General features: G+C 49.3%; 2 protein-coding genes across 12 annotated transcripts; one reads left to right on the top strand and one right to left on the bottom strand.

Moving 5' to 3' along the window:
* Window positions 1–213: 213 nt before the first annotated feature.
* On the bottom strand, window positions 214–22,492 carry Tubgcp2 (tubulin gamma complex component 2). Of its 4 annotated transcripts, none has more exons than XM_074077997.1 (18): window positions 22,358–22,492; window positions 19,157–19,314; window positions 17,912–18,040; window positions 16,456–16,632; window positions 15,033–15,192; window positions 11,466–11,673; window positions 10,967–11,166; window positions 10,072–10,261; window positions 8,168–8,313; window positions 7,330–7,510; window positions 6,790–6,970; window positions 4,433–4,605; window positions 4,122–4,250; window positions 3,258–3,378; window positions 2,687–2,830; window positions 1,869–1,997; window positions 1,201–1,364; window positions 214–490 (listed from the first exon to the last, which is right to left on the bottom strand). In XM_074077997.1, the coding sequence occupies exons 2-18, from the start codon at window positions 19,304–19,306 to the stop codon at window positions 355–357; spliced, it is 2,718 nt and encodes a 905-aa protein (XP_073934098.1). In that variant the 5' UTR covers window positions 19,307–19,314; window positions 22,358–22,492; the 3' UTR covers window positions 214–354. The 4 variants fall into 4 exon arrangements, with proteins under 4 accessions (XP_073934098.1, XP_020026016.1, XP_020026017.1 ...); XM_020170427.2 differs by having other exon boundaries at window positions 22,127–22,360; XM_020170428.2 differs by having other exon boundaries at window positions 2,738–2,830; window positions 22,127–22,360.
* On the top strand, window positions 22,447–26,098 carry Znf511 (zinc finger protein 511). 8 transcript variants are annotated; one of them, XM_074078002.1, is made up of 6 exons: window positions 22,447–22,599; window positions 22,706–22,779; window positions 23,088–23,289; window positions 23,376–23,441; window positions 24,964–25,081; window positions 25,732–26,098. In XM_074078002.1, the coding sequence occupies exons 1-6, from the start codon at window positions 22,447–22,449 to the stop codon at window positions 25,914–25,916; spliced, it is 798 nt and encodes a 265-aa protein (XP_073934103.1). In that variant the 3' UTR covers window positions 25,917–26,098. The 8 variants fall into 8 exon arrangements, with proteins under 8 accessions (XP_073934103.1, XP_073934101.1, XP_020026018.2 ...); XM_074078000.1 differs by having other exon boundaries at window positions 24,889–25,081; XM_020170429.2 differs by having other exon boundaries at window positions 23,376–23,500; window positions 24,959–25,081.
* The last annotated feature ends 433 nt before the right edge of the window (window positions 26,099–26,531 follow it).

Genomic DNA, 26,531 nt, shown 5'->3' with positions numbered 1-26,531 from the left:
ATTTTAGAGACGGGATCTCACAGACTATTTGCTCAGGCTGGGCTCAAACTGTGATTCTATCTCCGCCTCCTAAGTAGCTAGGATTACAGATGTGAGCCACTACACCTGGCTGACAGTTGTATTTTAAATACAAACAAGGAAACCTCACCTTGGTCTGGGCAGCTTCTAAAATGAAAACTCGCACCTTGAGAAAGCAAACACACTGAGCCAAGATGGTAACTCAGGCCATATTTAAATAGCAATAATACACAGCACACATGTTCCAGGAACATTTGATTTTAAAATTCTGAGCTCATTTGTACCACAGCACTGGCAGGCAAGCAATTAACCCTTTCTCTACACTGTGGCCAGGGCTCACTGTGCAGTGACAGCCACCCTGGGTGCTGGTGCTGGGGGCCCACGCAGGATGGGCACTTGGGGGACAGCTTTCTGACTCCTCTCTGCAGACAGGCGTTCCAGGCGCTCTGCGTAGAAGCCGTTGAAGTCCAGCCTGTTGGGGAGGGAAAGAGGAGTGGAGGTCTTCCAGAAGAGGGAAGGGCACAGTCCCAGGCTGATGAGATGCACAAGTGTAGGCACACCCGCATGGGGAGTCTGTGCAATAGCCCCACTTCTCCCATACAGGTAAGAATCAGTGACAGAGATGACTCAAGGCTTCTTCCAGGTGGAGGGTGGGGGAGAGGGGGTGCATCCTCCACCTGCCAGTACTTATGTGCACACAGGTCTCAGCTCACTCGGGGATCCCTAACCCATGCAATATTGAGACTGGGATGTGAGAACTAAAAGCAGCACTTTAATGAGTACTTTAGCAGACCCACCTCCAGGAGGGCACAGCTGCTGACTTCTTTGCCAGCCCCTGGATGCTGGGGCTCCCATCACACCAGTATCACCTGGCAATGGGGGCCTGAGGGTGCCCCAGGCACAAGGCACTAGGTGGTCCCAAGGCACAAGCAAGCACCTTGCCAAAGGCAGTGTGGTCAGCACCCTTCCTGGCTGAAATCGAGGCCCCTTTCCTCACCCTGTCCCAATGAAGAGCAAAGAGCAGCAACTACTGCCTTGCCCAAGCAGCCCCACACAGCCCCTCTTCCCTCCACTGCTCTTGGCTAGGGCAGAGCACCTGACTGCTGAGGACTGCAGGAAACAATGGTCACAGTGAAAGGAGATGGATGGGCCTGGGCCTCGGGTGGAAGAGGTGACACTCACCTGGAGATGACACTGGCCATTCCATGCTCACAGTCACTGGTGCTGTAGACACTCAGTCGGGCCAGCAGGTCAAGCAGGTGGGCAGAAAAGTTCTTGTCAAAGTTATTGATGGTGGCCTCGAAGCCGGAGGCCAGTTGAGGAGTGTCCACATGCTCAGTCAGATGCTAGAAACAAAGCTGAGAGCAGTGAGCAGTGCCAGCCAGGGCAGATAACTTGGCCTTTGCTGAGCCCACAGGGTTTACTTCCTTTTCCTTTGTTTGTTTGTAAATCACAAAAATGAGTTCCAGGACATTTTCATGTGGTAAAAGGTGAGAAGATGGGGTGTCATAAAAATTCTGAGACCATAGTACATGGAGAAACACCTCAGGCAACTGGCACTCACTATACCCAGGCTTCTGCAGACTCTCAGGATTGAGACCTCAACAGTGCCGCACTGTGGGTTTTCTCTTCAGGTTGAATTATTTATCTAATGCCATTTTCTCCTGGCCATTACTCAGCAAAGGGAAAGAACCATGTCCTCTACTGATCCTGGGGTCAGGAGCACACACACTTCTAGTTGTATGCTCTTTGATAGCCCCTGCTTCTCAGCCCTACAGGACATGTGGCTCCCCCATCACAGGTGTGGAAACAGGAAAGGTTCTTTCTGGATGAACCCCAGGGCCACACACCTTCCTGCTGGACTCCTTTCGGGGATACTCCTCGGCCCGCTGAGACTCCGTGGATGACCCCAGCACAGAGCCTTGCTCCAGCGCCAGCCGGCTCAGCTCACTTTCCAGTTTCATGCTTTGTGTAAATTTCTAGGACAAGGTCATGAGGACAGGCTTCTATTAGTTACAACCATAGTGCTCTATAGGTGCTCCTAGCAGTACGGGCATGGTGCTGACCCCACAGACACAGGGACAGAAAAGCATCTCTGGGAAGCCACAATAAGAGGACATTAGCTATGCCCTCACCCACAGAGTTTCCAGGTCTACTTTTCACAGTGATCGTCAACTGAGTTTCTTAAAAATGGTTTTTACAGTGTTTCTCTATTTGGTAACTCCACATGACTATGAAGCACATAAGGAATGGGGTTCACAGCATCTGTCTCAACCACCACCTGCACCTCCCACTTCCCTGAGGTGCTGCCTGCATAGTGCGCTACTCAACCCCAGGCTGCCCCTCTGACACTCATTTTCTGCACAATCCTTTTCCGTTTTTTTTTTTCTTCTTCTTTTCTTGGTAATACTCACAATCCTTTTTCAAAAGAAGCCCATGACAGAAGCCAGTACCAGGGATAGAATGGGAGGACTGAGGCAACACTGGGAGGTCCCTGCCCACACCACCACTGCAGGGCCTCAAGAAAGCCCCATGTTCAGGAAGAACACACTGGCCATGAAGACCTAGGAGGTCTGCAAAGGTAGAAGATGTGGGGCAGGGTTGCATGCAGACAGCCTGGATGCCTGCACCTGCTCACAGGGCTTCACCTGTCTGCGCCCACCCTCACCTGCATGCAGTTGGTGAACATGACGCACACAGACATGAGCTTGGAGAAGACCTTCAGCAGCTCAGGGTTGGTCAACATGCAGTCCTTCAGGCAGTTGTCCAGGAAGCTCGTGTGGTGGCCAAGGACGTCGTCGATGTTGGAGGCCTACAGAGAAAGGGCTGAGACTCAGTGCTGTGTTCTCTCAAGAGATGTTGCTAAGACACTGTGTGTGGTCTCCATTTTGCCTTGGTGCACTTGTGCTTGCGTGATGTCATTGTTTAAATGGACCTGTGACTCTGGCAGGATATTTATCTGTCTCCCTCCCACCATGTCTCCCACATCCACCATGTTGAAGGAAGCTGCTGTCTGCTGTGGACAGGGCTCTGCTTTACTCTCTGAATGAACCCTGCGACTACACACCTTCTTGGTGGGCTCCTTCCAGGGCGAGGGCGAGGGCAAGGGAGAGGGGAGGCACGAGGCTATGAGCGTACTCCTGGCAGACCCTGGACACATGACCAACACACAGCTCTGGGGACTACTATCAAGTGCACCCTGACTTGCAAATGCTATGTTCCATGGAGAAGAAACTCACAGATTTCAGGTTTTTCTCAAGTATGTGCCAAGTTGGTTCCATCACTTCAAACATCATGTAGTACTGAATATTCTGAACAAAGTTCAGCATCCGTTGCCGCAGAGTGAAGGCGCCTGCGAACCTGAGTTATGGAGGAGGTGAAGCACAGCCAGGGCCTTACCACATGCAACACATGCAGACAGCTTCCGCCACCAGCATGTGGACCCCAGCAGGGTGGACTCTCAACCACAGCTCTTGTGCACAGCTTAGACACAAGTGTAAATGACACTAATGCAGAGGCCATCTCAGCACTGGGCCTGGGGACACCTGCACCCTCCCCCCACCTCTGGCTGTGTCAGGCTATCAGCCAAGCATCCTGTCCAGCAGGACTCTCATATCCCTACATCCCGCAGGGACAGCGTCAAGCAGCCCCACTGCAGACGCATAGAACAGCTCTATAGGTAAATAAGCTACCCAAATCTGGAAGGTGCAACACCATGAACAACCACCATGGCAGACTCCACACTCTGTGCTTTACTGGGCAAATCCTTAACAAATTTTGCCACTAACCCTTTCTTCAACACCAGCCATGCCACAGACTAGAGTGCCAAAGACCCTTTGGTGAATAGAGCAGTGCTGGTATGCTGCTGTGTGCTCAGGAGGAGGGAACAAAGGCTTCCACCCCTGGAATGAGCTTATGTCCTGCAGACAGACCCAGGAAGTCAGTACTGTGTTTATTACAAGTCTGAGGATGGACCTGATGCCTGTCGGTAGACAACAGTAATGTGGTGCCCCTACGTGTCACAGAACTAAGCTACAAATGAAACTTGCCAATTATTTTTTCAGAGATTTAAAAAAAGCAAAACCCTTCTTGGAGGGACGCACCACTTTGCAGAGTGCAGAGCACACTGCTTGGCCGTCTTGTTGCTGATCCACACGCTGCACAGCTGCCTCTCCACGTGCTTGCAGTAGAACATGTGCCGGAAGAGCATCTGGTAGCGGGTGAGCGCCTTCCTGCAAGGGAAGGGTGTGTCACACATGCTGGGGGAGGCAGCCGTACTCCTCACAGTCTACAAGTGGCCCCAGCAACAACAGCCACTCCAGGTGCTGTAGGGTGAAGCAGTCTGAACAGGCAGCTGTTTCTTGCAGACCTGAATAAATGTCCAGAAACAGCCTCTGTGTGGCCCAAGCCTCACCTGTTGATGATCAGTGACAGGGGCCACTTGACCATGTAGTCGAAAGAGAAAGCCTCCAGGCCACTCAGCGTGAGCTCGGTGGGGTCAGCATGGGTCATTGCCTTCTCCTGCTTGGTTTCAATGGCTAGAACCCGTAAGAGCTGAGTGATGAGGTCATGAGGCATCAGGTCAATCTTGGGGAAAAGAAAGAAAATAACATGTCTAATATTTAAAGGAAAAGACCAAAATCATTCCTGACCCCTACCCACTCCTACATCGTAAGTTGAAAAGGCAAGTCTGTTTCCTGAATACTGATCCTACGTGAATTTTTTTTGGTGATGCTGGCATGAAACTGAAGACCGTGTGCACAGCTACAGTCCCAGCTAAATACTGAGTCTAAATATTACAGGCCAGCTTAAAAAGCCAAACACCTACTGATATATCTTAATCCAAAAATTAGGCTGGAGGTGTGGTGGCTCAGTGTAGAGCACTTGCCTGTGTGAGTTCCTTGTTTCAATCCCCAACACTGCACATAGAAAAAAAAAAAAAATTAAGCAACACCCTATTCAAATGGAAAAGAAAAATGCAGACAAATTACAACTTAAATGTTCCCTGCTGCAACAGATGGTACAAATGAAATGCCCACAAAAAGCTTGATAAACTGAGTCCAGTAAGACTGAAACCATTCCTCCACAGTAAGTACCAGGCCCAGGTTAAAGGTGAGAGATGTGACAGTGATTACAAATAACTACTGTCCACAAAATTTATTATTCAAATATTTATTAAATGCCACCTGTGTGCCAGGGAGAGTGTAACAAGAATTCCTGTAAGTCATTAAAAATAATGACACAGAGAAAACAAAGGACAAGAACAAAAATGAAGGGTGAAGAAACACCAACAGGTTATGAATAAATCAACCATTCACCATCTCCTAATAGTCATAATGTAGCTCACGCTGTTCCTGCCTATCAGAAGAGCACAGATGGGCAGATGCAACCTTCCTCAGCACAAGGCCAGGGCTGGAGATGGCTCTGGGGAGGGTTGCCTAGGCATTCAAGGTCATACAGTCTGATTCAATAATTCTAGTACAAGGAAAATGTCCCATGAAATTACTCCTGCACCTATCAAGAGACCCCAAAATATATGAAACAAGAAAGGGCAGAATTGAAAGGAGAATGAAGTTCTCCAGAATAATGGAGAGCCAGCACTGCTCTTGAAAATGGACAGTCAGTGGGCAGAGACCTGAGCAGCACAAAAAGCCAGCTGCACACCTGTAGAGCAACAGCAGAGCCAATGGGGACATTCTCCAGAACACACAGAACGCAGATCACATATTCCCCAAACACAACAGTTAAAACTTAACACAAGCCTGTAACCCTGGCCATTCGGCAGATGGAGGCAGGAGGATCAAGAGTTCAAGGCCAGCCTGGACAAAGGCAGCAAGATCCTATCTCAAAAACAAAATACAAACAAAAGGACTGGGGACCTAGCTCAAGTGGTAGTGTTTGCCTGACGTGACTGAAGCCCAGGCAAACAAGTAATACAAGGAAAACTTGAAAATTTACAAATACATGGAAGTAACAGACTTCAAAGAAGAAATCGTAGGTAAATTAGAAATTACCTTGAGATAAATGGAAACACAGCACACTCAACCTTATGGGAGGCAGTGAAAGCACTGCCCTGAGGGCCGTTCAAGGTGTGAAGACCTTGAACCAATAACCTTACTTTATACTTTAAGAAACCCAAAGCTACCAGAAAGAAAAAACAAAACAGCCCATGGAAACAGAAAATTAATAAATCCAAAACTGAGTCCTTTGAAAATACCAATGAAATTGACAAACATTTAGCTATGCTGAAGAAGAAAGAGGACTCAAGTCAGCAAACTCAGAAATGAAAGTGGAGCTCTTACTGTCAGATAAGAGTCCTTTGCACTGTATGCCAGCAAACAGACTCCCAGTGGAAATGGGCAATAGAAACACACAGGTGACCAGGACAGGCTCCAGAAGCTGAAGTTGTGAATGACCTAACTGGCAGGCGATCATCCATGCCCCAAGCCTCCTGACAAACTTCAAAGAACTCATGCCACTCCTCAAACTTTTCTAAGACAGTCAAAGAGGGACATGCCCCATGCACTCTGAGGCGGGCCTAACCTGACATAGGGTCTGACCTGGACACTGTAAGGAAACTACAGTCCAGTGTCCTCTTGAGTTCTGACTCCAAACCCTTAGCAATACACTTCAAAGCATGCTAGGAATAAGGAAGAACAGCAGCACAGCACCTCGGCTGGTGTGGACAACTCTGGGCAGGGCTGGGCCTGCCGTGTGCTCACTGGCAGTGTCTCAGGAGCAGGGTGCTGGGCTGGAAAATACCATCCCCACCTTGAGGTCGTCTTTGAAGGGGTCTGTGTTGGCAGTGCTCATGCGCAGGGCCAGCTCCAGCAGAGCCTCCAAGCGTGTGGGTGTGATGTCCTCCACCGGCTTCCTCAGCTCCTCCTCTGTGAGGTCCATGAAGTGCACGAAGAAGTCCCCCTGGTCCATGAGGAAGTAGCGCTTGATGGACCTGTGCCAGGGAGGAGGTGCTGAGCACATAGCTGCCTACCAGCACTGCAGCACAACCACCACACAAATAAGGGCATTTGAGCAGCTCTCAGCAGGACGCAGGGTCACCTTTCAGGTTGCAGCAGAGCAAGAAGCTGAGGGGCCTACTGGCCCCAGCCGGGTGGGGAGCTGGGACCCCTGGGGCACCGCCCACCTCATACCCTGCAGTGGGTCCTGTGGGTTCTGGGGCTGCAAACAGCCTGGTAGCTGGTCCACTTTCACAAAGACAAAGACAAGTGCTAAAAGAATACTCTAGTCTTGGCCCCACATGGTGCAGTCCACTCGCTGCACTGAGCTCATGGTGAGGGAACAAAGAACCACCTCAGGTGGGCCACCAGCTCCTTCTCTTCCATGAGGAAGTCCAGCAGCACTTTGCTGGCATAGTTGAATGCCTTCTCGATCTGCTCGACATATGCCCGCTCTTTGAGTGTGTAGATGATCTCTTTGGCCACTGGGCAGGTGACATCGTGACCACACTCTCTGACCACATTTAGGTATTTTCCTACAAGAGAAGGAGGAAGACATGACTCAAAGTGTCACTGCACATGCCAAGTCTCAGGCTGGAACCCCTGATCCCCATCAGGCATTGGGCAGTGGGTTGGACATGATGGTGCATCAGCCCCACGCTTGCTTGGTCCCAGATAGAAAGACACACTTCCCGTGAAGGGACTAGCCAGCAGCCGCAGTGACTTGTGGTTAACTCTTCATGTCTTGATTTTCCTAATCTAGAGTACTTTTCAAAAAGACCCTATGATAACTGGCCCTTTCGGCTTCAGCTCAGCTCAGCTCTCACAACCCAAGTGCCAAGGCCCTGAGGGACTCACCCAGCATCTAAACAGGTTCTAACCTGTGCGATGTGACTAAAAACAGGGCCAGCCCAGCAGGTGTGGTCCTTGATGGTTTTTCCTGCAGTAATGATGTTTAGAAGCTAAAACCAAAAGGCAGAAAGAGAAGGAGCCTAAACAGCCTCCTGGTCAAGTGACAAGAAAACCCCTGAACACCATGGACCACCAGTGGTCAGCAGCTTGCAGTAGACCACCTGTCTGTTCCCTCAAGTCATCCCCAGGGGCTAGAAGGCTGTGATGACCAGCAGGAGCCAAACTGTGGCAAGATGAGGTCATGGGAGAGCACAGGGATAAAAATGCCCAGCTGCAGTCACCTGTGCTGAGGATCTTGCCTGCCACCTTCTGCAGGAAAGACGGGATCTGCTGTGGCACCACAGTGTACCGCTGGTCCCAGTACTTGTCATTGTAGTCCTCCTGGATCTTCTCTTTCCGAAGCTCATGCTCCTCAACCATGAACTCACTGGAAGTCACAGATAGTATCTTAGGCCACCTCAGGGCAAGCACAGCTGCCAGCAAGGTGTATCGCTGGCTACATGCTTCCAGAAATGTCTGCTAAGGCAGGCATGACTCACTACTGCTGCTTCTCAGCTGTGAGTTAAGTAAGTCTAACCTCACTTCGAGCAGATATCTAACATGGGTCAGAGCAGGGTGGAAAGATTCATCTCCATCCTTCCATTATGAGCACAGGCCACAGAACGACTCGTCCCTAGCATGGGCCATCACCAACAGAATCAGAAACCTTCCCAGAGGTGGACAACTCTGGTAGCTCACACTTGTACTTCCAGCTACTTGAGAAGCAGAAATCAGGAGGATTGCAGTTCAAGGAACACATCAGGCAAAGGTAGGAAGACTGTGGTCTAAAGACCAGACCCAGACAAAAAGTGAGATCCTATGTAAAAAAACAAAACTTAAAAGGGCTGAAAGTGTGGCTCAAATGGTAGAGTGCTTGTCTAACAAGTACAAGGCTAGAAATTCAAACACAGTGCCAGGGAAAAAAAAATACACACATGTAGTACTTGGCAGCTGCATTCCTTGCTAGGTCCTCCACACCAGCTTGCTACTTGGCCTCTTAGAAAAGAAACACAGGGCTGGGGGGTGCCACTCTGTGGTAAAGCATGTGCTGAACACACAAGGCCCAGGATTCCATCCCTAGCACCAATAAGAAGAAATACTCACCAAGCATGGTGGCCCAAGTCTGCAATCCTAGCTACTTAGGAGACAGAGATCAGGAGGATCACAGTTTGAAGCCAGCCCAGATAAAAAATTAGTGAGACCCCCATCTCAACCAAGGCTGGGTGCGGTGGTGTGCATCTGTCATCCCAGCTACAAGGGAAGGACAAATAGGTCCAAGTTCGGTGGCTCACGCCTATAATAATCCTAGCTATTCAGGAGGCACAGATCAGGAGGATCTGGTTTGAAGCCAGCCCAGGCAAATAATTCTCAAGACCCTACCTTGAAAATACCCAACACAAAACAGGGCTGGAGAAGTACTGAGTGGTAGAGTGCCTGCCTAGCAAGAGCGAAGCCCTGAATTCAAACTCCAGTATTGCCAAAAAATAAACAACCAACACTAAAGGGGCTGGTGAAGGGGCACAAGTGGTATCAAGTAGTAGAGGGTCTGCCTAGCAAGCAGGAAGCTAAGTTCATGAAAAATGAAAATACTTCTCTACCACAAGCACTACCACTCAAGCGATGCCTCCAGCCCCTTAAAGCAATTCTTTTTTTGTGGTACTGGGGTTTGAACTCAGGGCCTACACCATGAGCCTCTCCACCAGCCCTGTTTTGTGAAGGGTTTTTTTGTTTTTTTTTTGAGATAGGGTCTCACGAACTATTTCCCCAGGCTGGCTTCAAACCACAATTCTCCTGATCTCTGCACATCCTGAGCAGCTAGGATTACAGGCATGAGCCATCTGTGCCTGGTCTTTGAAGCAATTTTAGCAAGTATGTTTTAGAGATCTTTGTGAGCTGCTCATTTTGCTTTGAGTTCAAAGGCATCATACTGAGGTGAGTTCTGAGCTTCAGCACATCAGGAAGGGCGTCTCACGTTAGGGAGGCTGAGGACATTGACACCAGGTAGTCCTCCCCACCTTCACTCAACTGGTGCTTCCTTCCCTGGCTGGTGGCTGACTGCTATGTGAGAGGGGTTATTCTATCTCAAGAGAACAGAACCCTCTGAGGAGCACAAGTGGCAGGCATCTAGACACCCACAGGCCCCTACCTGTATGGGTCATGGATGATGCCTCTGTAGATCCACTTCTCCAGGACCTCAAAATAGGGCGTGCTGGCTGCCTTAGTCAGGTACAAGCATAGCTCCTGGGCCTGGCTGTCTCCTGTGTAGTTGAAGCTCCTATCGTGGAGAAGGCTCAGTGTAGACCCACCCACACACTCGCCTTTGTCCACAGAGGTGGCTGCAGGGAGGAAAGGGAGGCTCACCATCAGGACATCCGCATGGTCCCCCAGCTGGCAGGGCCTCTTACCTCACCCCAACTTTTTTACTGGACAGGTGCTTCTATTGGGACATGCTCAGACTGCAAAGTTGTAGCTACTAATTAAGGCTTATTGAGAAAAGCTTCCAGGCTGGCACTGTAGCCACACCTATGAGGCAGGAGAACTATGAGCTCAAGACCCACCTAGGCTACATAGTGAGAACCTATCTCAACAAACAACAAACTACAAAGGTCAGGTGCTGTAACAAACAACAAGATACAAAGACCCTGGCCTGTAAGCCTAGCTATTTGGGAGGCTGAGATTAGGAAGACAGAGGTTCCAGGCCAACTCAGGCAAACAGTTTGTGAGGACCTATATCCAAAATAACCAGAACAAAATGGACAAGAAGCATGGCTCAAGTGGTAGAGTACCTGCTTTGCAAGCTTGAAGCCTTGAGTTCAAACCTCAGTCTTACACACACACACACACACACACACACACAAAACACAGAAAAGCTTCTGGGGCTTTCCTCCTGCCAATCATTATAAAAGGAAGTAACAGGAACTTTACTTTCTGATCTTACTATCAGAAAGTAAGACATGAGCATCCAGCCCCAGACTGGGTGGCCTACAATGCACTGCTGTCAAGCCCTGCCACCTGCACCCTTAGACTGGACAGGTACATACCAAGGGAGGCCAGGATGTCCACAGTGCGCATGGCTGGCTGGATGTAGAACCAGAGTTTCTGTAGTGACAGGAGGCCTTGCCTGTGTAGCTGCTCTAGTTGTGTGACCAGGATCAGGTACTCCTTCACTAGGGTCCTCATGGCAGCAGCCAGGGCATGGTTCACTTGTCCATACTCAAAGGAAGACTTCTCTTCAATGAACCTACAAGAAAGGTATTATCAGAAACCCTGGCAAAGTCCAAAGCTACATTTTCAGATAATGTTCAGATATTAGAAGTTCCATTCTCATCAAGGAAGCAAATGACTGACTCAAGCGCTTATAACCTGAGGGGAACCTGTGCCACTAAGAGGGCTGAGTCAGGACATGGGTTGGTGACGCATAGGCCCTTCAAAATGTGTCCAGGGTGAGGCTGAGTCACAACCCAGGGATGCAGCCTGACCTCCTGCATAACGTGCAAGCTCCGGGGCAGGCTACACAAGACTGGTAGACCCAGGGCCCACCTGGTCACAGTAGAGTAGCTGGCAGCCACAGGAAGGATTCTGTTCACCAGTTCCCGGATGGACAGGTCCAGGTTCGGATCCACAAGGAAGGTGCGGCTCTGCCTCCCAGCCAGGGGCTGAGCAGTGATGTACCTGCCATCCACACCCACAAGCACATAGAGTAGGTCCTCCACCACTGCTGACTCCTGGGAGGCCAAGGGCAATGTACCTGCAGGGAACAGGCACTTCTGGGCTCACACGCTTTCCACCCTGTCCTCACCCACTGATCAGTAACATTCAGTTTTCCTTCTTTGTAACCCCTCACACATGTATGGATGGAAGAAGCCACTGCCTGCTATGGTTCGAATATAAAATGTCCCCCACAGGCTGTATTGAATGCTTGATCCCCAGCTGGTGGACCTACTTTGGGAGGTTCTGGAAACTTTTGGAGGAAGTGGTCAGTGAGGCTGTACCTTTAAAAGATTATAGCTAGTCCTTGCTCTCTGACTTCCATCGTTATGAGGTGTAGCCTTGGCCACACACTTCCACTGCCAGGATGTTCTGCTTCACCCCGGGCCCAGAATCAACGGGGCCAAGGACTGTGGACTGAAATCTCTGAAACCGTGAGCCAAAATAAATTCTTTCTCCTTTAAGTTGTTACTCTTAGGTATTTTGGTCACAGCTATGCAGAAGTAACTAATATAGAAAACTGGTACTGAAAAGTGGGGCTACTGCTTGTGACCAAACCTGACCGTGTGGTTCCTAAGCTTTGGGAACTAGGTTGTGGGAGGACACTGAAAATGCTTGGAGATGTAGGCCAGCAAAGCCTGAGAATGCTGCAAGTAGAGCCTAATGGGCAAGTCTGGAAGGAGCTCAGAAGACCAGGAATGCAGACAGCGAAGGCCAGGCCATGAGTCTCAGATGGGAACAAGGACTCTGCCTGGAATTAAGACTGGAGACCCTTAGTGCTATATACTAGCAAAGAACTTGCTCATGCCCTAGGACTTTGTGAGGCTGAGTTTAAAGGTGCAGACTAATTAATCTAGTGGAGGAAATTTCAAGGCTGCCCAGCATTCAGGCTGTGGCATGGTTATACTTATCTGCTTTTAGACAGGTTTACAGTAAGAACTAAGAGCAAAAAGCAGAACAGAAAGACTTGAAAAACTTGCAGTTTGGTCAGAAAAGCCCACGTAAAGTTGGGGCTAAGGAAAGCATGGTTTCTGAAGAGATTGGCACCATTAAAAAAGAAGCCAACTACTTTCCATCCTGACAATAGGAAAGATGCTTTGAGTACATCTCAGGAATTGGTCAGACCTCACCCATCACACACTTAAGAGAATGAAAGAGAAAATTCATTTGAAAGTCTTTCCCTTGAGAAGAGTGAGCTCCCTGCTTGTAGCATAGTGAACAAAGTGTTTCCCAAGATTTGTTCCATCTTGCTTAGCTATCCAGGCACTCAGAGGCTGCTGCAGCCATGGTGCAAGTGGGTCTGGTTAATGTTCAAGCTAAGGAGCAGAGGCAGTGGGAAAATCATGTGGAGCCAACCAGAAAGAGCAGCTGTAAGGGTGTGGAGCCACAGGGCTGGGTAACTTAGAGAACGGATGGCCCATGGTGCCAAGTGCACGGAAATGAGTCCCAAGGAACATACGCCATGCAGGGCACCGGCTGTACCTGAGGGTGGTCCAGGGGTGAGGTTATGCAAGGTAGGCAGGGAAGGAGGGATGAGAATGACAGTGGGTGGGGCAGGAGGCCAGAGGACTGAGGAGGAGGATGCTCATGCCAGGTGATAGACCAGGGCACAATCAGATGGATGCCAACACCATGAGCTACAGAGGCATGACAGGAATGGGGAAATGAGTGACCAGGTGCTCTGCCCTGCAACACCCCAAGTGCTTTCCAAGCGTGGCTGTTCACTTCCCGCAGTATCCTGGCAGTGTTTTCTCAGGACACTGGCCTGAGGTCCATAAGCTTCCATGGTATGGAATGACTTGAAGATGAGATGAGATGCTGGACATGCTTATATATGTGGCACCTGGGGGTAAAGATGTGCTGGACATTGAGGCCAGGAAGGCAGGGCACAAGGCCACCCCTATAACTGGTGGCATGTGGCTTCAGGTTGGGTCCAGGTGGGGCAGCTGTCCTGTTCTGAGAGTGGAAAGCATGGGTCACTGAGACCCCCGGCTGCTCAGCCACAGCCACACCACTCACTTCCTTCAAGGCACTCACCACTGTTCCTGCGGTTAGTCTACAAAATTGCTGCCTCATGCTGATGAGACTTTCCCCTCTTGTACAACACTTTCTCAGAACAGGAAAACACATTTTCTATATAGATCATCCCTAAGGGTTTCTTATTGCAGAAGCCAGCTCTACTACACTCGTCAGCAAGTCGCTGGACCTCATGCTTCCTCCTTAGTCTGACAAGGCATGGCTCACAAACCTCAGACATTCTTCAAGGCTAAGGGTACTGGTAGGATCTCTCATGGGATCTAGAAGCTTCTGTCTTTTTAAACTACTCCAGGTCCAAATAACTTGAGTGCTTTGCTGTACTACCACCAGGCTGCAGCAAGCATCCTCTCAACTCTCCAGGTGGAAAGTTCTCTGGTTCTTCCCATATACAGGGAGCTGTGACAAGGAGTGCAACAGAAGCCATAACCCTGTCCAGCACTGAGGCCTCACCCTGGGTGCCCATGCATCTGGAGCTACAGGGCCCTGCTCTGTTATCCAGTTCAGCAGCCCCAGCTGGATTTAGGCTGAGCAGTTCTAAAAACTTAGGCTACTGCTGAAAACACAACACAAAGCAGGCTGTCTCTATGCTTTCTCACGAACTTGCAGCAGGATGGTGTCTGCTCTGGGACAGGAAAACACACTGGACTTTGCACAACAGTCCTACAGTGTATTTGTAAAGACAAGGGCAGACCTCTTGGCACCAACACCATGCACAGCCTCGTGTGTAAAGCACACCCATTCCATGCTTCCTCTTGAATTTGAGCTGTGAGCAGATGGGCAGGATACCACAGATATGCTATGTTGATTCACAAAGTTTCATTTTTCAGTCTGAAATAGGACTTAAATATGTTGCACAAAGCCCATGGTGTGCCAATGCACACATTCCAGATCCCCAACAGCCCGTCTGAAAGAACTGTTTTATAAGACATGCCACCTTTAAAGCCTTTGAAAGCAAGGTCTTAAGACCAGCACGATCTTGGCAGAATCCATAGTAATCACAAAACGCTGTTCAGAAAAAAATAATGCCCACACAGTTCAGGTGCCTGTGCTTCTGACAGACCACAGGATACATGGCCTAAGAGGCCAGCTGCAGGCCGTTCTGTGGTGATGGCAGGAGGATGGAAGAGGAGGCAGTTGAAAACACTGCACGTCACTATCTGTTGGTAAACACAGACAGCCAGTCTACCTCAGACATCAGGACAAGAGAAAGGGCAGGCCCGAGTGAGGGGCCGGGGTCCTACTGCCTTGCTGCTGGAGCTTTACTGCATCACTGCTGTGCAGTCTCCCTGCCTGCTAACATGTTACCACGCAAGCAAACAGGTCCGGAAATTCCCAAGTGTTGGTAATAAACACATCACATACCTATAGGCAAAGCCGTGTCTGAGCTTAAACTTGAGCTAATCAGGAAGTCCCCAATCAATGTAGGTCTCTCGTACACCCATGCTGGGAAGACAGGGAGATGCTGGCCTGAATTTTTTTTGTTCTGCTTGTCTCGAAGCATCTTTCTTGTAAGTTCCAGAGACTAATGAGGACATTAATAAACAAACAAACAAGCAACAACAACAAAAGACCAGATATACTTCAGTGCAAGTAAAACTAAAATGTTGATTAATACATTTCTGGCACAGGAAATTAGTGTATCTTTAACATGGAAAAAGTCAATCATCTGACACATGAAATTCAGTCATGTTGAAAAACGAGATACATTTCCACCTGCCCATCACAACAAGAGGGGCTGTAGAACAAGAGACATGAAGAGACCCAGTCTCTTTTCTTGGGATCTCAGTCCAGCAAGGGGCCCACAGGTAAGTCAGGGGTATTGGCAATGGGGACTGTGGAAGAGAGGCTGCACCTCACCACAAAGCTGGTGTTTCAGACAAGGATGCTACATAGGAAGAATGTGAACTGCTTTTTCCTGACAGTGACTAAACCGAACACTACTTGCGGGTAGAGATCGGTATCAGCAACTAAAGTGCATCCTCACCCTGCGGGAGAGGTCCTGGGACGGATCTAGAAGACGGCAGCATGAAGGCCAGCTTCTGCCACACATACAGAGTGCTGGCCCTCTTTGGGGACTGGCTACTAGAGGATGACCAAGTTAGGCTGAGTCAGTCAACTTTCAGAAGCACTGACGTGGGTGGTGAGTCCAAGGGGCAGTGCTGACTGTCTCTGCACTGAGCAAGAGCCTGCATCCTCATGTGTCACACAGGGAGAGTGGTATGAGGGCTACATGAGTCATAGACAGACTTCATATACGACCTGCACACAGGATGTGCTAGACAAACTCAGCCTGGTCCTTGTGAGAGCTGCTGTGTTCAGCATGCACAGGCTAGATTAGGACGTATCACAGGGACAGGGCTCTGAAGAGGGGTCTGAGGATCAAAATAAGTATGTGGCAGCTACAAGACGACACCTGAGAAGCACATCAAAAGACTGAGATAGGACGAAATCTTAAAGCCAAGAAGCAGCAGGAAGTATGGTAGAAGAAAATAACCCAGACAAAACACATTAATAATCTAGAAAGTACTATCATGTCAAACACTGTCACCAATTCCAGGAAGGAGTTGTGATTTATGCTGGGTCAGAGGCGCATAACCATCTGCACAGGTGGGCCTCATCAGACCCTCACTAAACTGTTCTTGTGGTTCAGAATTCCTGACTGAAGAGCATAATCCAGTCTTGGCCTCTCAGAAGACTCATTTAAATAAATAATAGACATGCGCAGGTAGCTGGTGTCTGGCACTGCTGTGATCTTATCACCTATGGACTGAGATGGCCACGGTACCTGCTGCAGTGTGGAGCCTGTGGTCACACTGCCAAGCTGCTTCCTCAGCTCCTCCAGTTCCTGTGTAGACATCTTGGAGGCTGTGGCAGGGACAGTGAAGTTGGTGGTGCTGCTAGTCACAGCAGTGGCTGCAAGCTCAGCTCTTTCTTTTGCATTCTGTTGCAAATACTGCAGTGTCTGAAAAAAATGCAAAACTGTGAGTTCACACTGGGTCAGCAAGTGTGTGCCTGGCCTGGCAAAGCAAACTGTTCTTCTAACTTAAACATCCACCTGTGGGGTGGAGGTTTCCCTTCGGCCTTCAGCTGCAGTATGGTCTCCAGAAGTTCATGTTGCATGGAACCACTGCCATGTCTCCAACACACCAGGGGAAGGAAGTCTTACAGCCTTGAATGAATCCCTAATGTCACTCTTCAAAGGACCTATGGTTCCTGGGCTGCAGTGACCATCTCCATCATCTACCCTAGCTCTGGTGGTCTACATAAGCCCAGCACATCCCTCTACCCATGATGAAATAGGTGCCCAACATATCACTCACTGGCTCCTACACCCCAACACATGACACACATGAGTGGGGGCTAGCCTGACATCAAGGAAAGCACAGTACGCCAACCCAGGACAGTAATCTGCCGTTTCTCCTGTCTATGTCCATCCTGAACAGTGTTATGGTCTGGAAATGAAGTGTCCCCTAAAAAGACTCATGTGACTGGGCATGGTGGCTTATGCCTACTATGGAGGTAGAGTACAGGAGGAATGTTGTTTGAGGCCTGACCAGGCAAAAAGTTAGTAAAAATCCCATCTCAACCAATAAAGCTGGGCATGGTGGCATACACCTGTCATCCAAGCTATGAGGAAGGCATAAAATAGGACTGCAGTCTAAGCCGGTCCAGGCAAAAACGTGAGACCCTATCTGAAAAAAAGCAAAAAGGGCTGGGGACATGGCTCAAGCAGTAGAGCACCTGTCTAGCACATGTAAGGTATCCAAAAAAAAAAAAAAAAAGCTAAGAGGTGAGTGGTTCATGAGGGTGCAACCTTCATCAATGGGTTCTTAGGCAGGGCCTGGTTGAAGGAAGGTCATTGGGAGTATATTTTGAGGGGTGTATCTTGTCTCTGAGCCCCACCTCTTGCTGCCCCAAGATGAGCATCTCCCTGCTCCCCATGAATCATGTTCTGCCTCACCACTCACCCAAAGGCAGTGGAGCCAGAAAACCATGAACCAGAGGCAAACAAACCTTTTCTCTCTTAAGCCGATGTTCTCAGGTATTTATCACAGCAATGGAAAAGCTAACTGACAATCACCAATCTAGTGGGGGCAGTGTCGCCCATCAGTGAACATGGAGAGGTGTTGCCTGCACTCCAGTCTGGCTCCATGAGGAATATGCCCAACTCTGACACACGAGAGGATGTTCAAAACATGCCCAAGGCAGGGGTGCTGTTGAAGCCTGTGCAGTATGCATACCTCTTTGTCTTCTGTAAGCTTTGACAACAGGTACACCAGTGGGTCAAGGTTTCTTGTATTTTTAGACTTTAATTCATCGTATTTCTTTAGAAAATCCTCAGGAGTTCGAGAAAATTCTGCAATTTTAACCTCAAAAGCACAAATATGAGTAATTTAATGACAGAAATTAATCAAGAACCTAGGGAAAAAATCTTCAAGAAAATTAAACACAAAACCAAAATAGTTATATTAGGTGAGCTAAACAATCTCAAATTTCTGAAATAAAACTAACATATACGTTCTGTCATATTCACCATCCCTACACTACAGTTTCTCTCATTTTATGCTTCACAGGCCTGAGAGCAGATACACATACATACACATGTTTCCAATAGTGGGAATGTCTGAGGAGTCTGGGAGGAGAGAGAGGAAAAGAGAATTACAGAGTGTAAGTAATATTGAAATATTGGCATAACAAAGCCAACTGAAAGCTAGTGAATAACAGGGAGTGGGGGAAAGGGTAAAGAAGAGCAATAGAGGGGGTTACATGCACAAGTGAAATACCATGGCAATGTACCTTTGAACAATGAACACACACACTTAAATAATGAAGTACAGGAATGCAAAACAGGTCCAGTTAAGAGGAGGGATTTGGGGGAGGGGAAGGGTGAATGGAGAAGGTAAAGGAAGTGAATATGGTTAATGTAGTTTATATACATGTATGAATATAGACATTGAAACCTGAATTTTATGTAGAGGGAAGGTGGATGAGGGAGAATGATGGAAGGAATGAACCTAACCAAGGTACACTGTAATACTGAAATGTCACAATGAAACCCCCTGAACAACTAATATATGCTAATAAAAATATAAAAAGAATTTCAAATTCAAACTCATCTTTTACTGAAAAAATCTGTAATTTTGAATTACTTATTTACATAAAGAAATAACACTTTAAATAGATTTCAATGTAGTTAAATACCAGTAGCTTCCCTTCTTTTCCCCAGGAATGTCTGCATATCTGTAAGCACCCCCTCCTTAGAGAAAGAGGGGAAGTGCGTAAGTCAGGGTTCAAAGCCAGGTCTCCCTGGGGCCTCCACTAACTCATCCACACAATGGGCTGAGTAATGGGAACTACCACTTGGAGCCAGGAGAATCACAGAGCAAATACTAGACCCATGGGAAGCATTCAGCAAGTGTTGTTGGCCTTCATGGATGCCAGGGATGGTCCCCACCTCCAACTTTACACCAAGAATGGGCACCCACCTTGGCACTGTGGGCAGAGACAGTGGTTGTGACATACGGGGTCCGGTTCTTCTGCAGCAAGTCAATGTAGACCTCAGCCCCGTCCCCACTGTGGATGCGTAGCAAGCTGAGCAGCTCATTGACATCATGGTGAATCCGAAACTCACTCATGATTTTAACTGTGAGACACCAACATAACAAGATATTCTCCTAAAGAGAGATGCTCAACAGAAATTCTTTAAACAATCAAATGTGACTGATTTCAGGTCTCTGGCAACACAAATCATACCTGGCCCAGACTAGGCCTGCCACACCACCACAGCCTCTTTCCCACCCTCCCAAGGCCCACTTCTCCTTCAGGGCACTGTGGAGGTGTGACAAATATCCTCATTGTGTTCACATCTGCTATACCCCTCTGGCAACCCACAGGGCTGGGTCCTGCCCCAGTCCAGTTTCCAGACCACTCTACTGCTCAGAGAGCCACACTGGCCAGGCCCAGCTCTCCCACCCTGGTGACTCCATCTTTATTTGGCCCTGGGCCAGGAGGACGCGGCTCTGTTGCTTTCCCCTAGGCTGGTATACAGAGCTTTCTGGCCCTGGATGTGAAACAGGATGGTCCTGCCCTTTGTCCAAGATCTATGCAGGGAGCTTGCACAGAGCCAGGCAACTGTCCCCACAGAGATACTAAAGCCCAGCTCCTCCTGTCAGACCACACCCAGTTCTTAAACTCTGAACTGCTCAGTGGCAGTTCCATTCACACCTTCATCTTGGTGTGCTTTTTGCACCCTGGAACCTGGGACGTTTCCTTTTCTGGCCCAGGCCTGGATATGTATGAAGGGTAGTCTTTGGGTAAGATTTCTATACATTCTCTCTGCACCTGGAGCTGGGTGGCTTCATTGCAGCTCAGTCTTTGTGACCAGCTGTGCTGAGGTCTCACACTGGACACAAAAACCTGAGATGAAAAGCGATTCTGATTTCCCCAGAGGACATCAGCCGGGCATAGCACAGAGACTTCTAAATCAATATCCTAGAGGATATAGCCTGTGAACTTCTATACTATGATTCTCTGCTGACCACATGAGAACTTCTATACCAATGTCCTGATGGACAACAGCTAACTGCACTAAGGAACTTCTACTTGCCCACTGATGCATGGACCATTTAGCTATTATCATCAAAAGTGCTGATTAAGGGCATTGAGACACACATATGGGCATTAGCTAGAGATTCAAAAATGAGCCTAAGCAAACCTCATGGGTCCACACAAACATTTTATTAATTTGGGATCCACAAATAAGAGAATCCTTGGATTAGGCTTAATTATATCTGTGGATTTTCTGAACAAACAGTCTTACAACAGATTCTCAAAGGCTCTGTAACCCAGAAGTGGTTAAGAACCATTGTGGTAACAGTTTCAGATAAGCTAGAAGTGCAACAGTGTTAAGGACTGGAGACTCAGTGCGCACTCCCACAGTATGCTAACCTACTAAGTAACATCACCTTGGAACTCTACTTGGGAAGAGTTTTCCATCTACCTGTGTGATGGAAAGCAGCTTCTCGGTCTGTGAATGTCCAACACTGGTCAAAGCAGGTGTGTCCAAGAATGAAAGCACAGCAAGAAGCCTGAGCTGGTGTTCAAGTGCCCAGCAAATGTACTTTCAAATCAACAGGTGCTCAGCCTCCTCTGAACTCAAAGGAAGGCATAATGGATCTACCCAAAGCTGCTGAAGAGATTAATTAAATAAAATCATTCTTAAAAACCATTAAGGGCCACATAGTAAGCGCCTGTGCTGTAACTAAGGAGGCCAGAACAAATGTTACTGTTACTACATACTGGCAACCACCTGGAAAGAGTCAATATGTTATGTGGGAAATGGTTAGCTTTACAAAAGGAAAATTGGAGACAAATCACTGACAGCATCTTCAACTGAGTTACCTTGTTATGAGTCATAGGGAGCCCTGAAGGAGTACAGAAACAGAAAACAAAACCCCAAACTTTCCCACATAGCCTTTTATCTACATTTCATAAGGCTTCCAAGGGTTAGGGTTGTCCTATAACTGCTGGTCCTGCTAGGTAGCAAAGAAAGCATTTGCCACCAATACAAAGCCTCTCCACCAGATATGGAAGGGTAGAGAGCCACTCCTGAGCAAAAATCATCTAAGTAGATACTTACTTTAAAATTATAATCAGGGTACTTTCATTTGTGGTAGAAATACAAACTCAGACATCATGAGTATCGATCCTTCAAAGAGCCTGCTGTTCTGCCCTAACTGGGGGACAATTTTTGGTTGTCACAGTGACTGAAAGGGTGAGCAGGGGCCAGAGACAGTAATAAACACAACTACCCTACAGCCAAAAAGGCCAGTATCCCCAAAGAACAGCACAACTATGAAGAAGTCTGATCAATTTTAACAGCTTACTTGGCCTTTCTGATGTTGCTACTTTCCTATCGGTCAGCACAGATGTCTGTGGCTGAGCAGACTCACCTGGCGTCTGTCATCTCTGTTCATGAACAAACAAGGGGCAGGTCCCCAGAGCAGTAGGGGCCTTTGGGGGCTCCAGTCAATCGCACAAATTGGCTTGGTAAACGTTACTGGACAACTTGGGAAATCTCTAGAGCACAAAGGTTTTTACAGACAGAAGAAGAGCATCAGAGATGATGCTCCCTCTAGGCCTACCAATGGCCGGTTGGGGGCATGGCCACACACCTTCATAACCAAAAGCTTTCCTTTTTTTAACTACTAAAGAAACAACACCCCCTCTCCCTTGGCATTGCTCAAATGCACAGCAGAGGCCCCCTGCTCAGGATGAAATACTGGGGGGAGGGGCGAGTTAAAGCCTCCGTAGGATCCCCGTGCCCATCCTCCGCTGCACATCTCAGCAGCCCTTTTGATTAGGTGCGGGTTCCTCCCACACCTGCCTCTCCACGCGGATGCGGGCTCCAGCGCGGCAAGGACAGCCAGGAAGCCCTCCCTCTGCACCCCGCGCACCTGCAGCGGCGGGGACTGCCAAGGCACACTCCACCCGAGGCCAGGGCCTCTGGGCCAAGGTTGGGGACGAACCACGAGCTTCCCGAGACCACCGGCTCCAGGAGGGCGACCGTCTGGAGCGGGTGCGGGTGCGGGTGCTGGGCGGCGGCGCGGGAAGGAGAAACCTCCGCACACCGCCGCGTTCCTCCCGACCTCCTCACCCGCCACGGCTTCGGCCCAGCCGGGACTTACCGCCGCCCGGCCCAACACAGGAAGTGCGTCTACGTCACGTCCGGCCCCGCCCCGCGGACGGTGGCCGACTGGCTGCCGCGCCCAGCGTGATGCTGCTGCCACCAGCGGTGAGCGCCCGCTTGGCCGGAGCTCCTGGGACGGCCGAGCCGCTGCCGGTGGAGCGGGACCCCGCGGCCGGGGCGCCTCCCTTCCGCTTCGCGGCGCGCCCAGTACGCTTTCCTCGGGACCACGAGTTCTTCGAGGTGCGTGCGTGAGGTTGGCGGCGGAGGGGCGCCGGGGGCGGGGGCCGGGGCGGTGGGCGTGGCCTAGGTGACGCGCGGCCCCGCCCACCGCGCTTGTCTCCTCTAGGACGGGGATGTGCAGCGGCACCTCTACCTGCAGGACGTGCTCACGCAGGTGGCCGAGGCGCCGGAGAGGTCCAGGTGAGCAGCTCGGCCCCTCTGCTCCCTGGCGCTGCCCCTCGGCTGTCGCGTGCAGCCTAGAGCTCCGACCCCTTCCAAGCGACCCAGAGGGCCAGCGCTTGGCACCTCCCTTCCCGCTGTCAGTAACTCGGACTTGACTGGCTCCTCCACCTAGTCTGCTTGCGAAAATTTAATTCTTCCAAAACTAGGGCGTGGGATTGCCAGGGAGGCTCCGGAGCTGTATCAGGCTAACGGGAATCTAGGCGGAAAGTCGGCTCCAGTTTCTGCCTGATGAGGTGGCCTCCCGTGGGACACGCTTCCTTTTCCAGGGTGCCCGAGTTCACCTGTCACGTGGCCGGCTGCTGCCAGGTGTTTGCCGCCCTGGAGGACTACCAGCACCACTACCATGTGATGCACGGGAACGCCTGCTCCCTCTGCAGTCGTGCCTTCCCCTCCAGCCACTTGCTGGAGGCCCACATCCTGGAGTGGCACGACTCACTCTTCCAGATCCTGGCGGAGAGGCAGGACATGGTGGGTGATGGCAGGGCCACATGAGCAGTGGGAGCTGGGGCCAAGGTCAGGGGTCAAGTTGGAGGTGACACTGTGTCCCTTTGTAGTACCAGTGCTTGGTTGTAGGCTGCCCAGAGAAGTTCAAGACCAGCCAGGACCGGAAGGATCACATGGTGAGGCTTCACCTCTACCCTGCAGATTTCCGGTTTGATAAGCCCAAGACAAGCAGAGGGTACGTGTGGAGTTCAGCTGTGGTCACCCTTGGTCTCAGAAAGGCTTGGGAGCAGCTAGAATGCATAGAGACTGAAATGCAGCCTAACTTGGCATTTCTTTATGTGCATTTCTGCCAGAAGGGAAGGAAACCTGGCTGGGGGATAAAAGAAGGGGGCAAAGAAGGGTGGCCCCATCTTTCTCTGTGCTCCCACTGGGGTTGTGCCCCATCTGCCCCAGCTTACCACAGTGGCTAGGGGGCAGCCATCTAAAGTTGCCCAAGGGCCTTTGGAGATTGGTCCCAGGCCAGGCTTCCCTTCCTTCCCCTCTGGTCCCTTTCCATGGGATCCTCTAGTCATTTCCTGTTCACTTTTAGGAACTGAAGAACAAAGCCATCCATTGCCACATGACTGTACCTTCAGGAATAATTTTTTTTTTTGTCTTTTCTCTTTTGGTACTGGGGATGGAACCCAGAGCCTCACATGTGCTAGGCAAGCACTCTTAACACTGAGCCACATCCCAGCCCCTCCAGAAATAATTCTTAAAGTGTGTTCTATTTCTTTGTCTCCTTTTAAATATGATTCCTGTAGGTGAAACTTAAAACTGTCTTAAAATTATGTTGATTGGAGTCTTTCACTTTGCTGTTTAAAATACTGGAGAATCCCCTGCAAGTGGGAGGCTTCAAAAGAACCTGAGTCTCAAGTCACTCCCCCTTCTAAGGGGTCATTTTGAAGAGAGTAACACCACAGTGCTGACTGACACTTGGTTTTAGGGATGACACTCTGCTCTACAGTCTGTGGTTAGTTTTAGTAACTCTCTTCTTCACCAGTGGTGGGCATTTACAACATGGCACTATAAAAACACTACTTTCAGCCAGGCGCCGTTGGTTCACACCTATAATCCTAGCTACTCAGGAGGCAGAGGTCAGGAGAATCGAGGTTCAAAGCCAGTCCAGGCAAATAATCCATAAGACCCTATCTTGAAAAAAAAAAACCCATCACAGAAGAGGGCTGGTGGAGTGGCTCAAGGTATAGGCCCTGAGTTAAAAAAAAAAAAAAACAAGACCAAAAAAAAAAACCCTACTTTTTTTTAAATAGTTTTATCATGTTCTGAATTAGTATGCATTAATAATAAGAGGGGGTTTTATTGTGGTAATTCCACACATATGTACAGTGTACTTTGAACAAGTTCACTCCCTCCATTATATTCTCATTTTCCCTTCCTGAAAATACTATTTTCACAAGACAAAGTGTAATTATTATACTTAAGTTTATAAAATATAGGACTTACTATGTAAAGAATGGCCTTAGCACAAGCATTCTTCCATTTCCTATAGCATGAAAATTGCACTGTAACATTAGGCTCTGCCAAAATAGTCTTCACAAGGAAAAATAGTCTCTTCCTTGAAAGTTCACTTTTAGGGGAAGCCAGGGTTGCAGAAGCCATGTGGAGCTGCTGCTCACTGCTCTGCTCTCCGCAGTCCAGCTGTGTCAGGAGCTGAGGCAGGCCTGTCAGCCAGAACCCAGGAGGATGATGGGGACGCCATGGAAGTCTGCTCGGAACCCACTGTGCCGTCTCCCTGTAGGCGGTCCTACAGCCACAGGTCAGTGTGGACATCTTGAAATCGTTCTCAGCATGTGCTCTGATACTGAGCCCATGATCTTTCTGAGAAGGTGACACTGGGTAAGAATGTCAGCTTCCGTGGAATGGACAGCCTGGATATTCTGGTTTCCCTTGGCTGTGTTTTGGACCCTGAAGCCCAGGACACAGGCACCACCCCGTTCACCTCATCTCCACTGGGCAGGAAGGACCTTCTGTACTTGCTTCAGTCACAACTTGGCAGACTGTCTCTCTAGGATTGGGTTAAAACTGACCTCAAATGTAACTTTGGGAAAAATCTTGAACAGTGGGAAGAAACTGCCAAAGAATCCAAACTGGCAGAAAGACAGACATGTGTCCCTCAGCTGCCTGCTTGGCGCTGCCTGGATTTTGGCCTGGGAGTGGCCTGGATGACAGCGACTGTGTTCTCACAGAGAGCTAGCAGCAGCTGAGCAGTGCGTGCTGGTGCCCAGGAGAATCTCCCACAGGAATGGGCCTGAGATGGAGAGCTGCCCAAGAGCAGAGTCTACTTCCTGAATGTTCCACACAAAGAGAAGAAATGGGGAACATTCCAGAATATGAAAGAAACATGCACATGGCTGCTGTTATACTGTCATTTAACCTTATTTGATACGGACTTTTTTCCTGTTCCAGGGTTCCTTCTACCATCTGCTTTGGCCAGGGTGCATCTCGAGGGTTTCAAAGCACCAAGAAGAGAAACAAACACCGCTGATGGATACGGAAAGAGAACGAGAACCAGGTGCCTGGGCAGACAGGTGGGAGACAGGACTCTGTGGGTAATTGTATCCACTGGAGCCTTTCTCTTGCTTCTCCTGTGACTGCTCTGGCAGACATTTGCCACCTCCTTGTCTCTGTCCCTTCCCAAATGAAACAGCAACTGTTACCAGAAGCAGCAGGGACTGCAGATTCCAGAAATGACTGGGATGCACTATGGGTAGTGACATGGGAGATGGCCTAAGAATATCCTTTTTAAACACATAAAATAAATGTTTTTCACTGATAGGTTCTAGTCTCATTTCTGTGTTGTTGAACCAGGTAGGGAAATGAGCAATTGCTAGCCACAAGTATTTTTCTTTCAACTCTGAGTTTTCAGGGAGATTGTCAAAGTCTTGGTGTCCCATAGAGGCTGTGAATTGGTCTGGTACAGCCACACTGAGTCCTTGATCCTCACAGCTCTGAAAGACGTGCCTGGGTGGTTCCTGGGACACAGTGCCAGAAAGGTATAGGAAGAGATTTGTACAGGGAGGGGTGTTGGACGTGCTGCGGGCGGGGCTGGGGGGGGGTTGCAGGATACAAAAACCAACAAACCAAATTATCTGCATTGCTATCCACTTAACAGTGAGCAAAACAAACATGAAATACACAATTCCAGGGGCTGGGAGTGTAGCTCAGTGGTAGAGCACTTGCATTCCATGCATGAGGCCTTGAGTTCC

This window comes from Castor canadensis, chromosome 7, assembly GCF_047511655.1.
Source record: "Castor canadensis chromosome 7, mCasCan1.hap1v2, whole genome shotgun sequence".
Classification (NCBI taxonomy): domain Eukaryota; kingdom Metazoa; phylum Chordata; class Mammalia; order Rodentia; family Castoridae; genus Castor; species Castor canadensis.
Note: the sequence above shows the minus strand (reverse complement) of the source record. Positions and strands in the feature narration are given on the sequence as shown.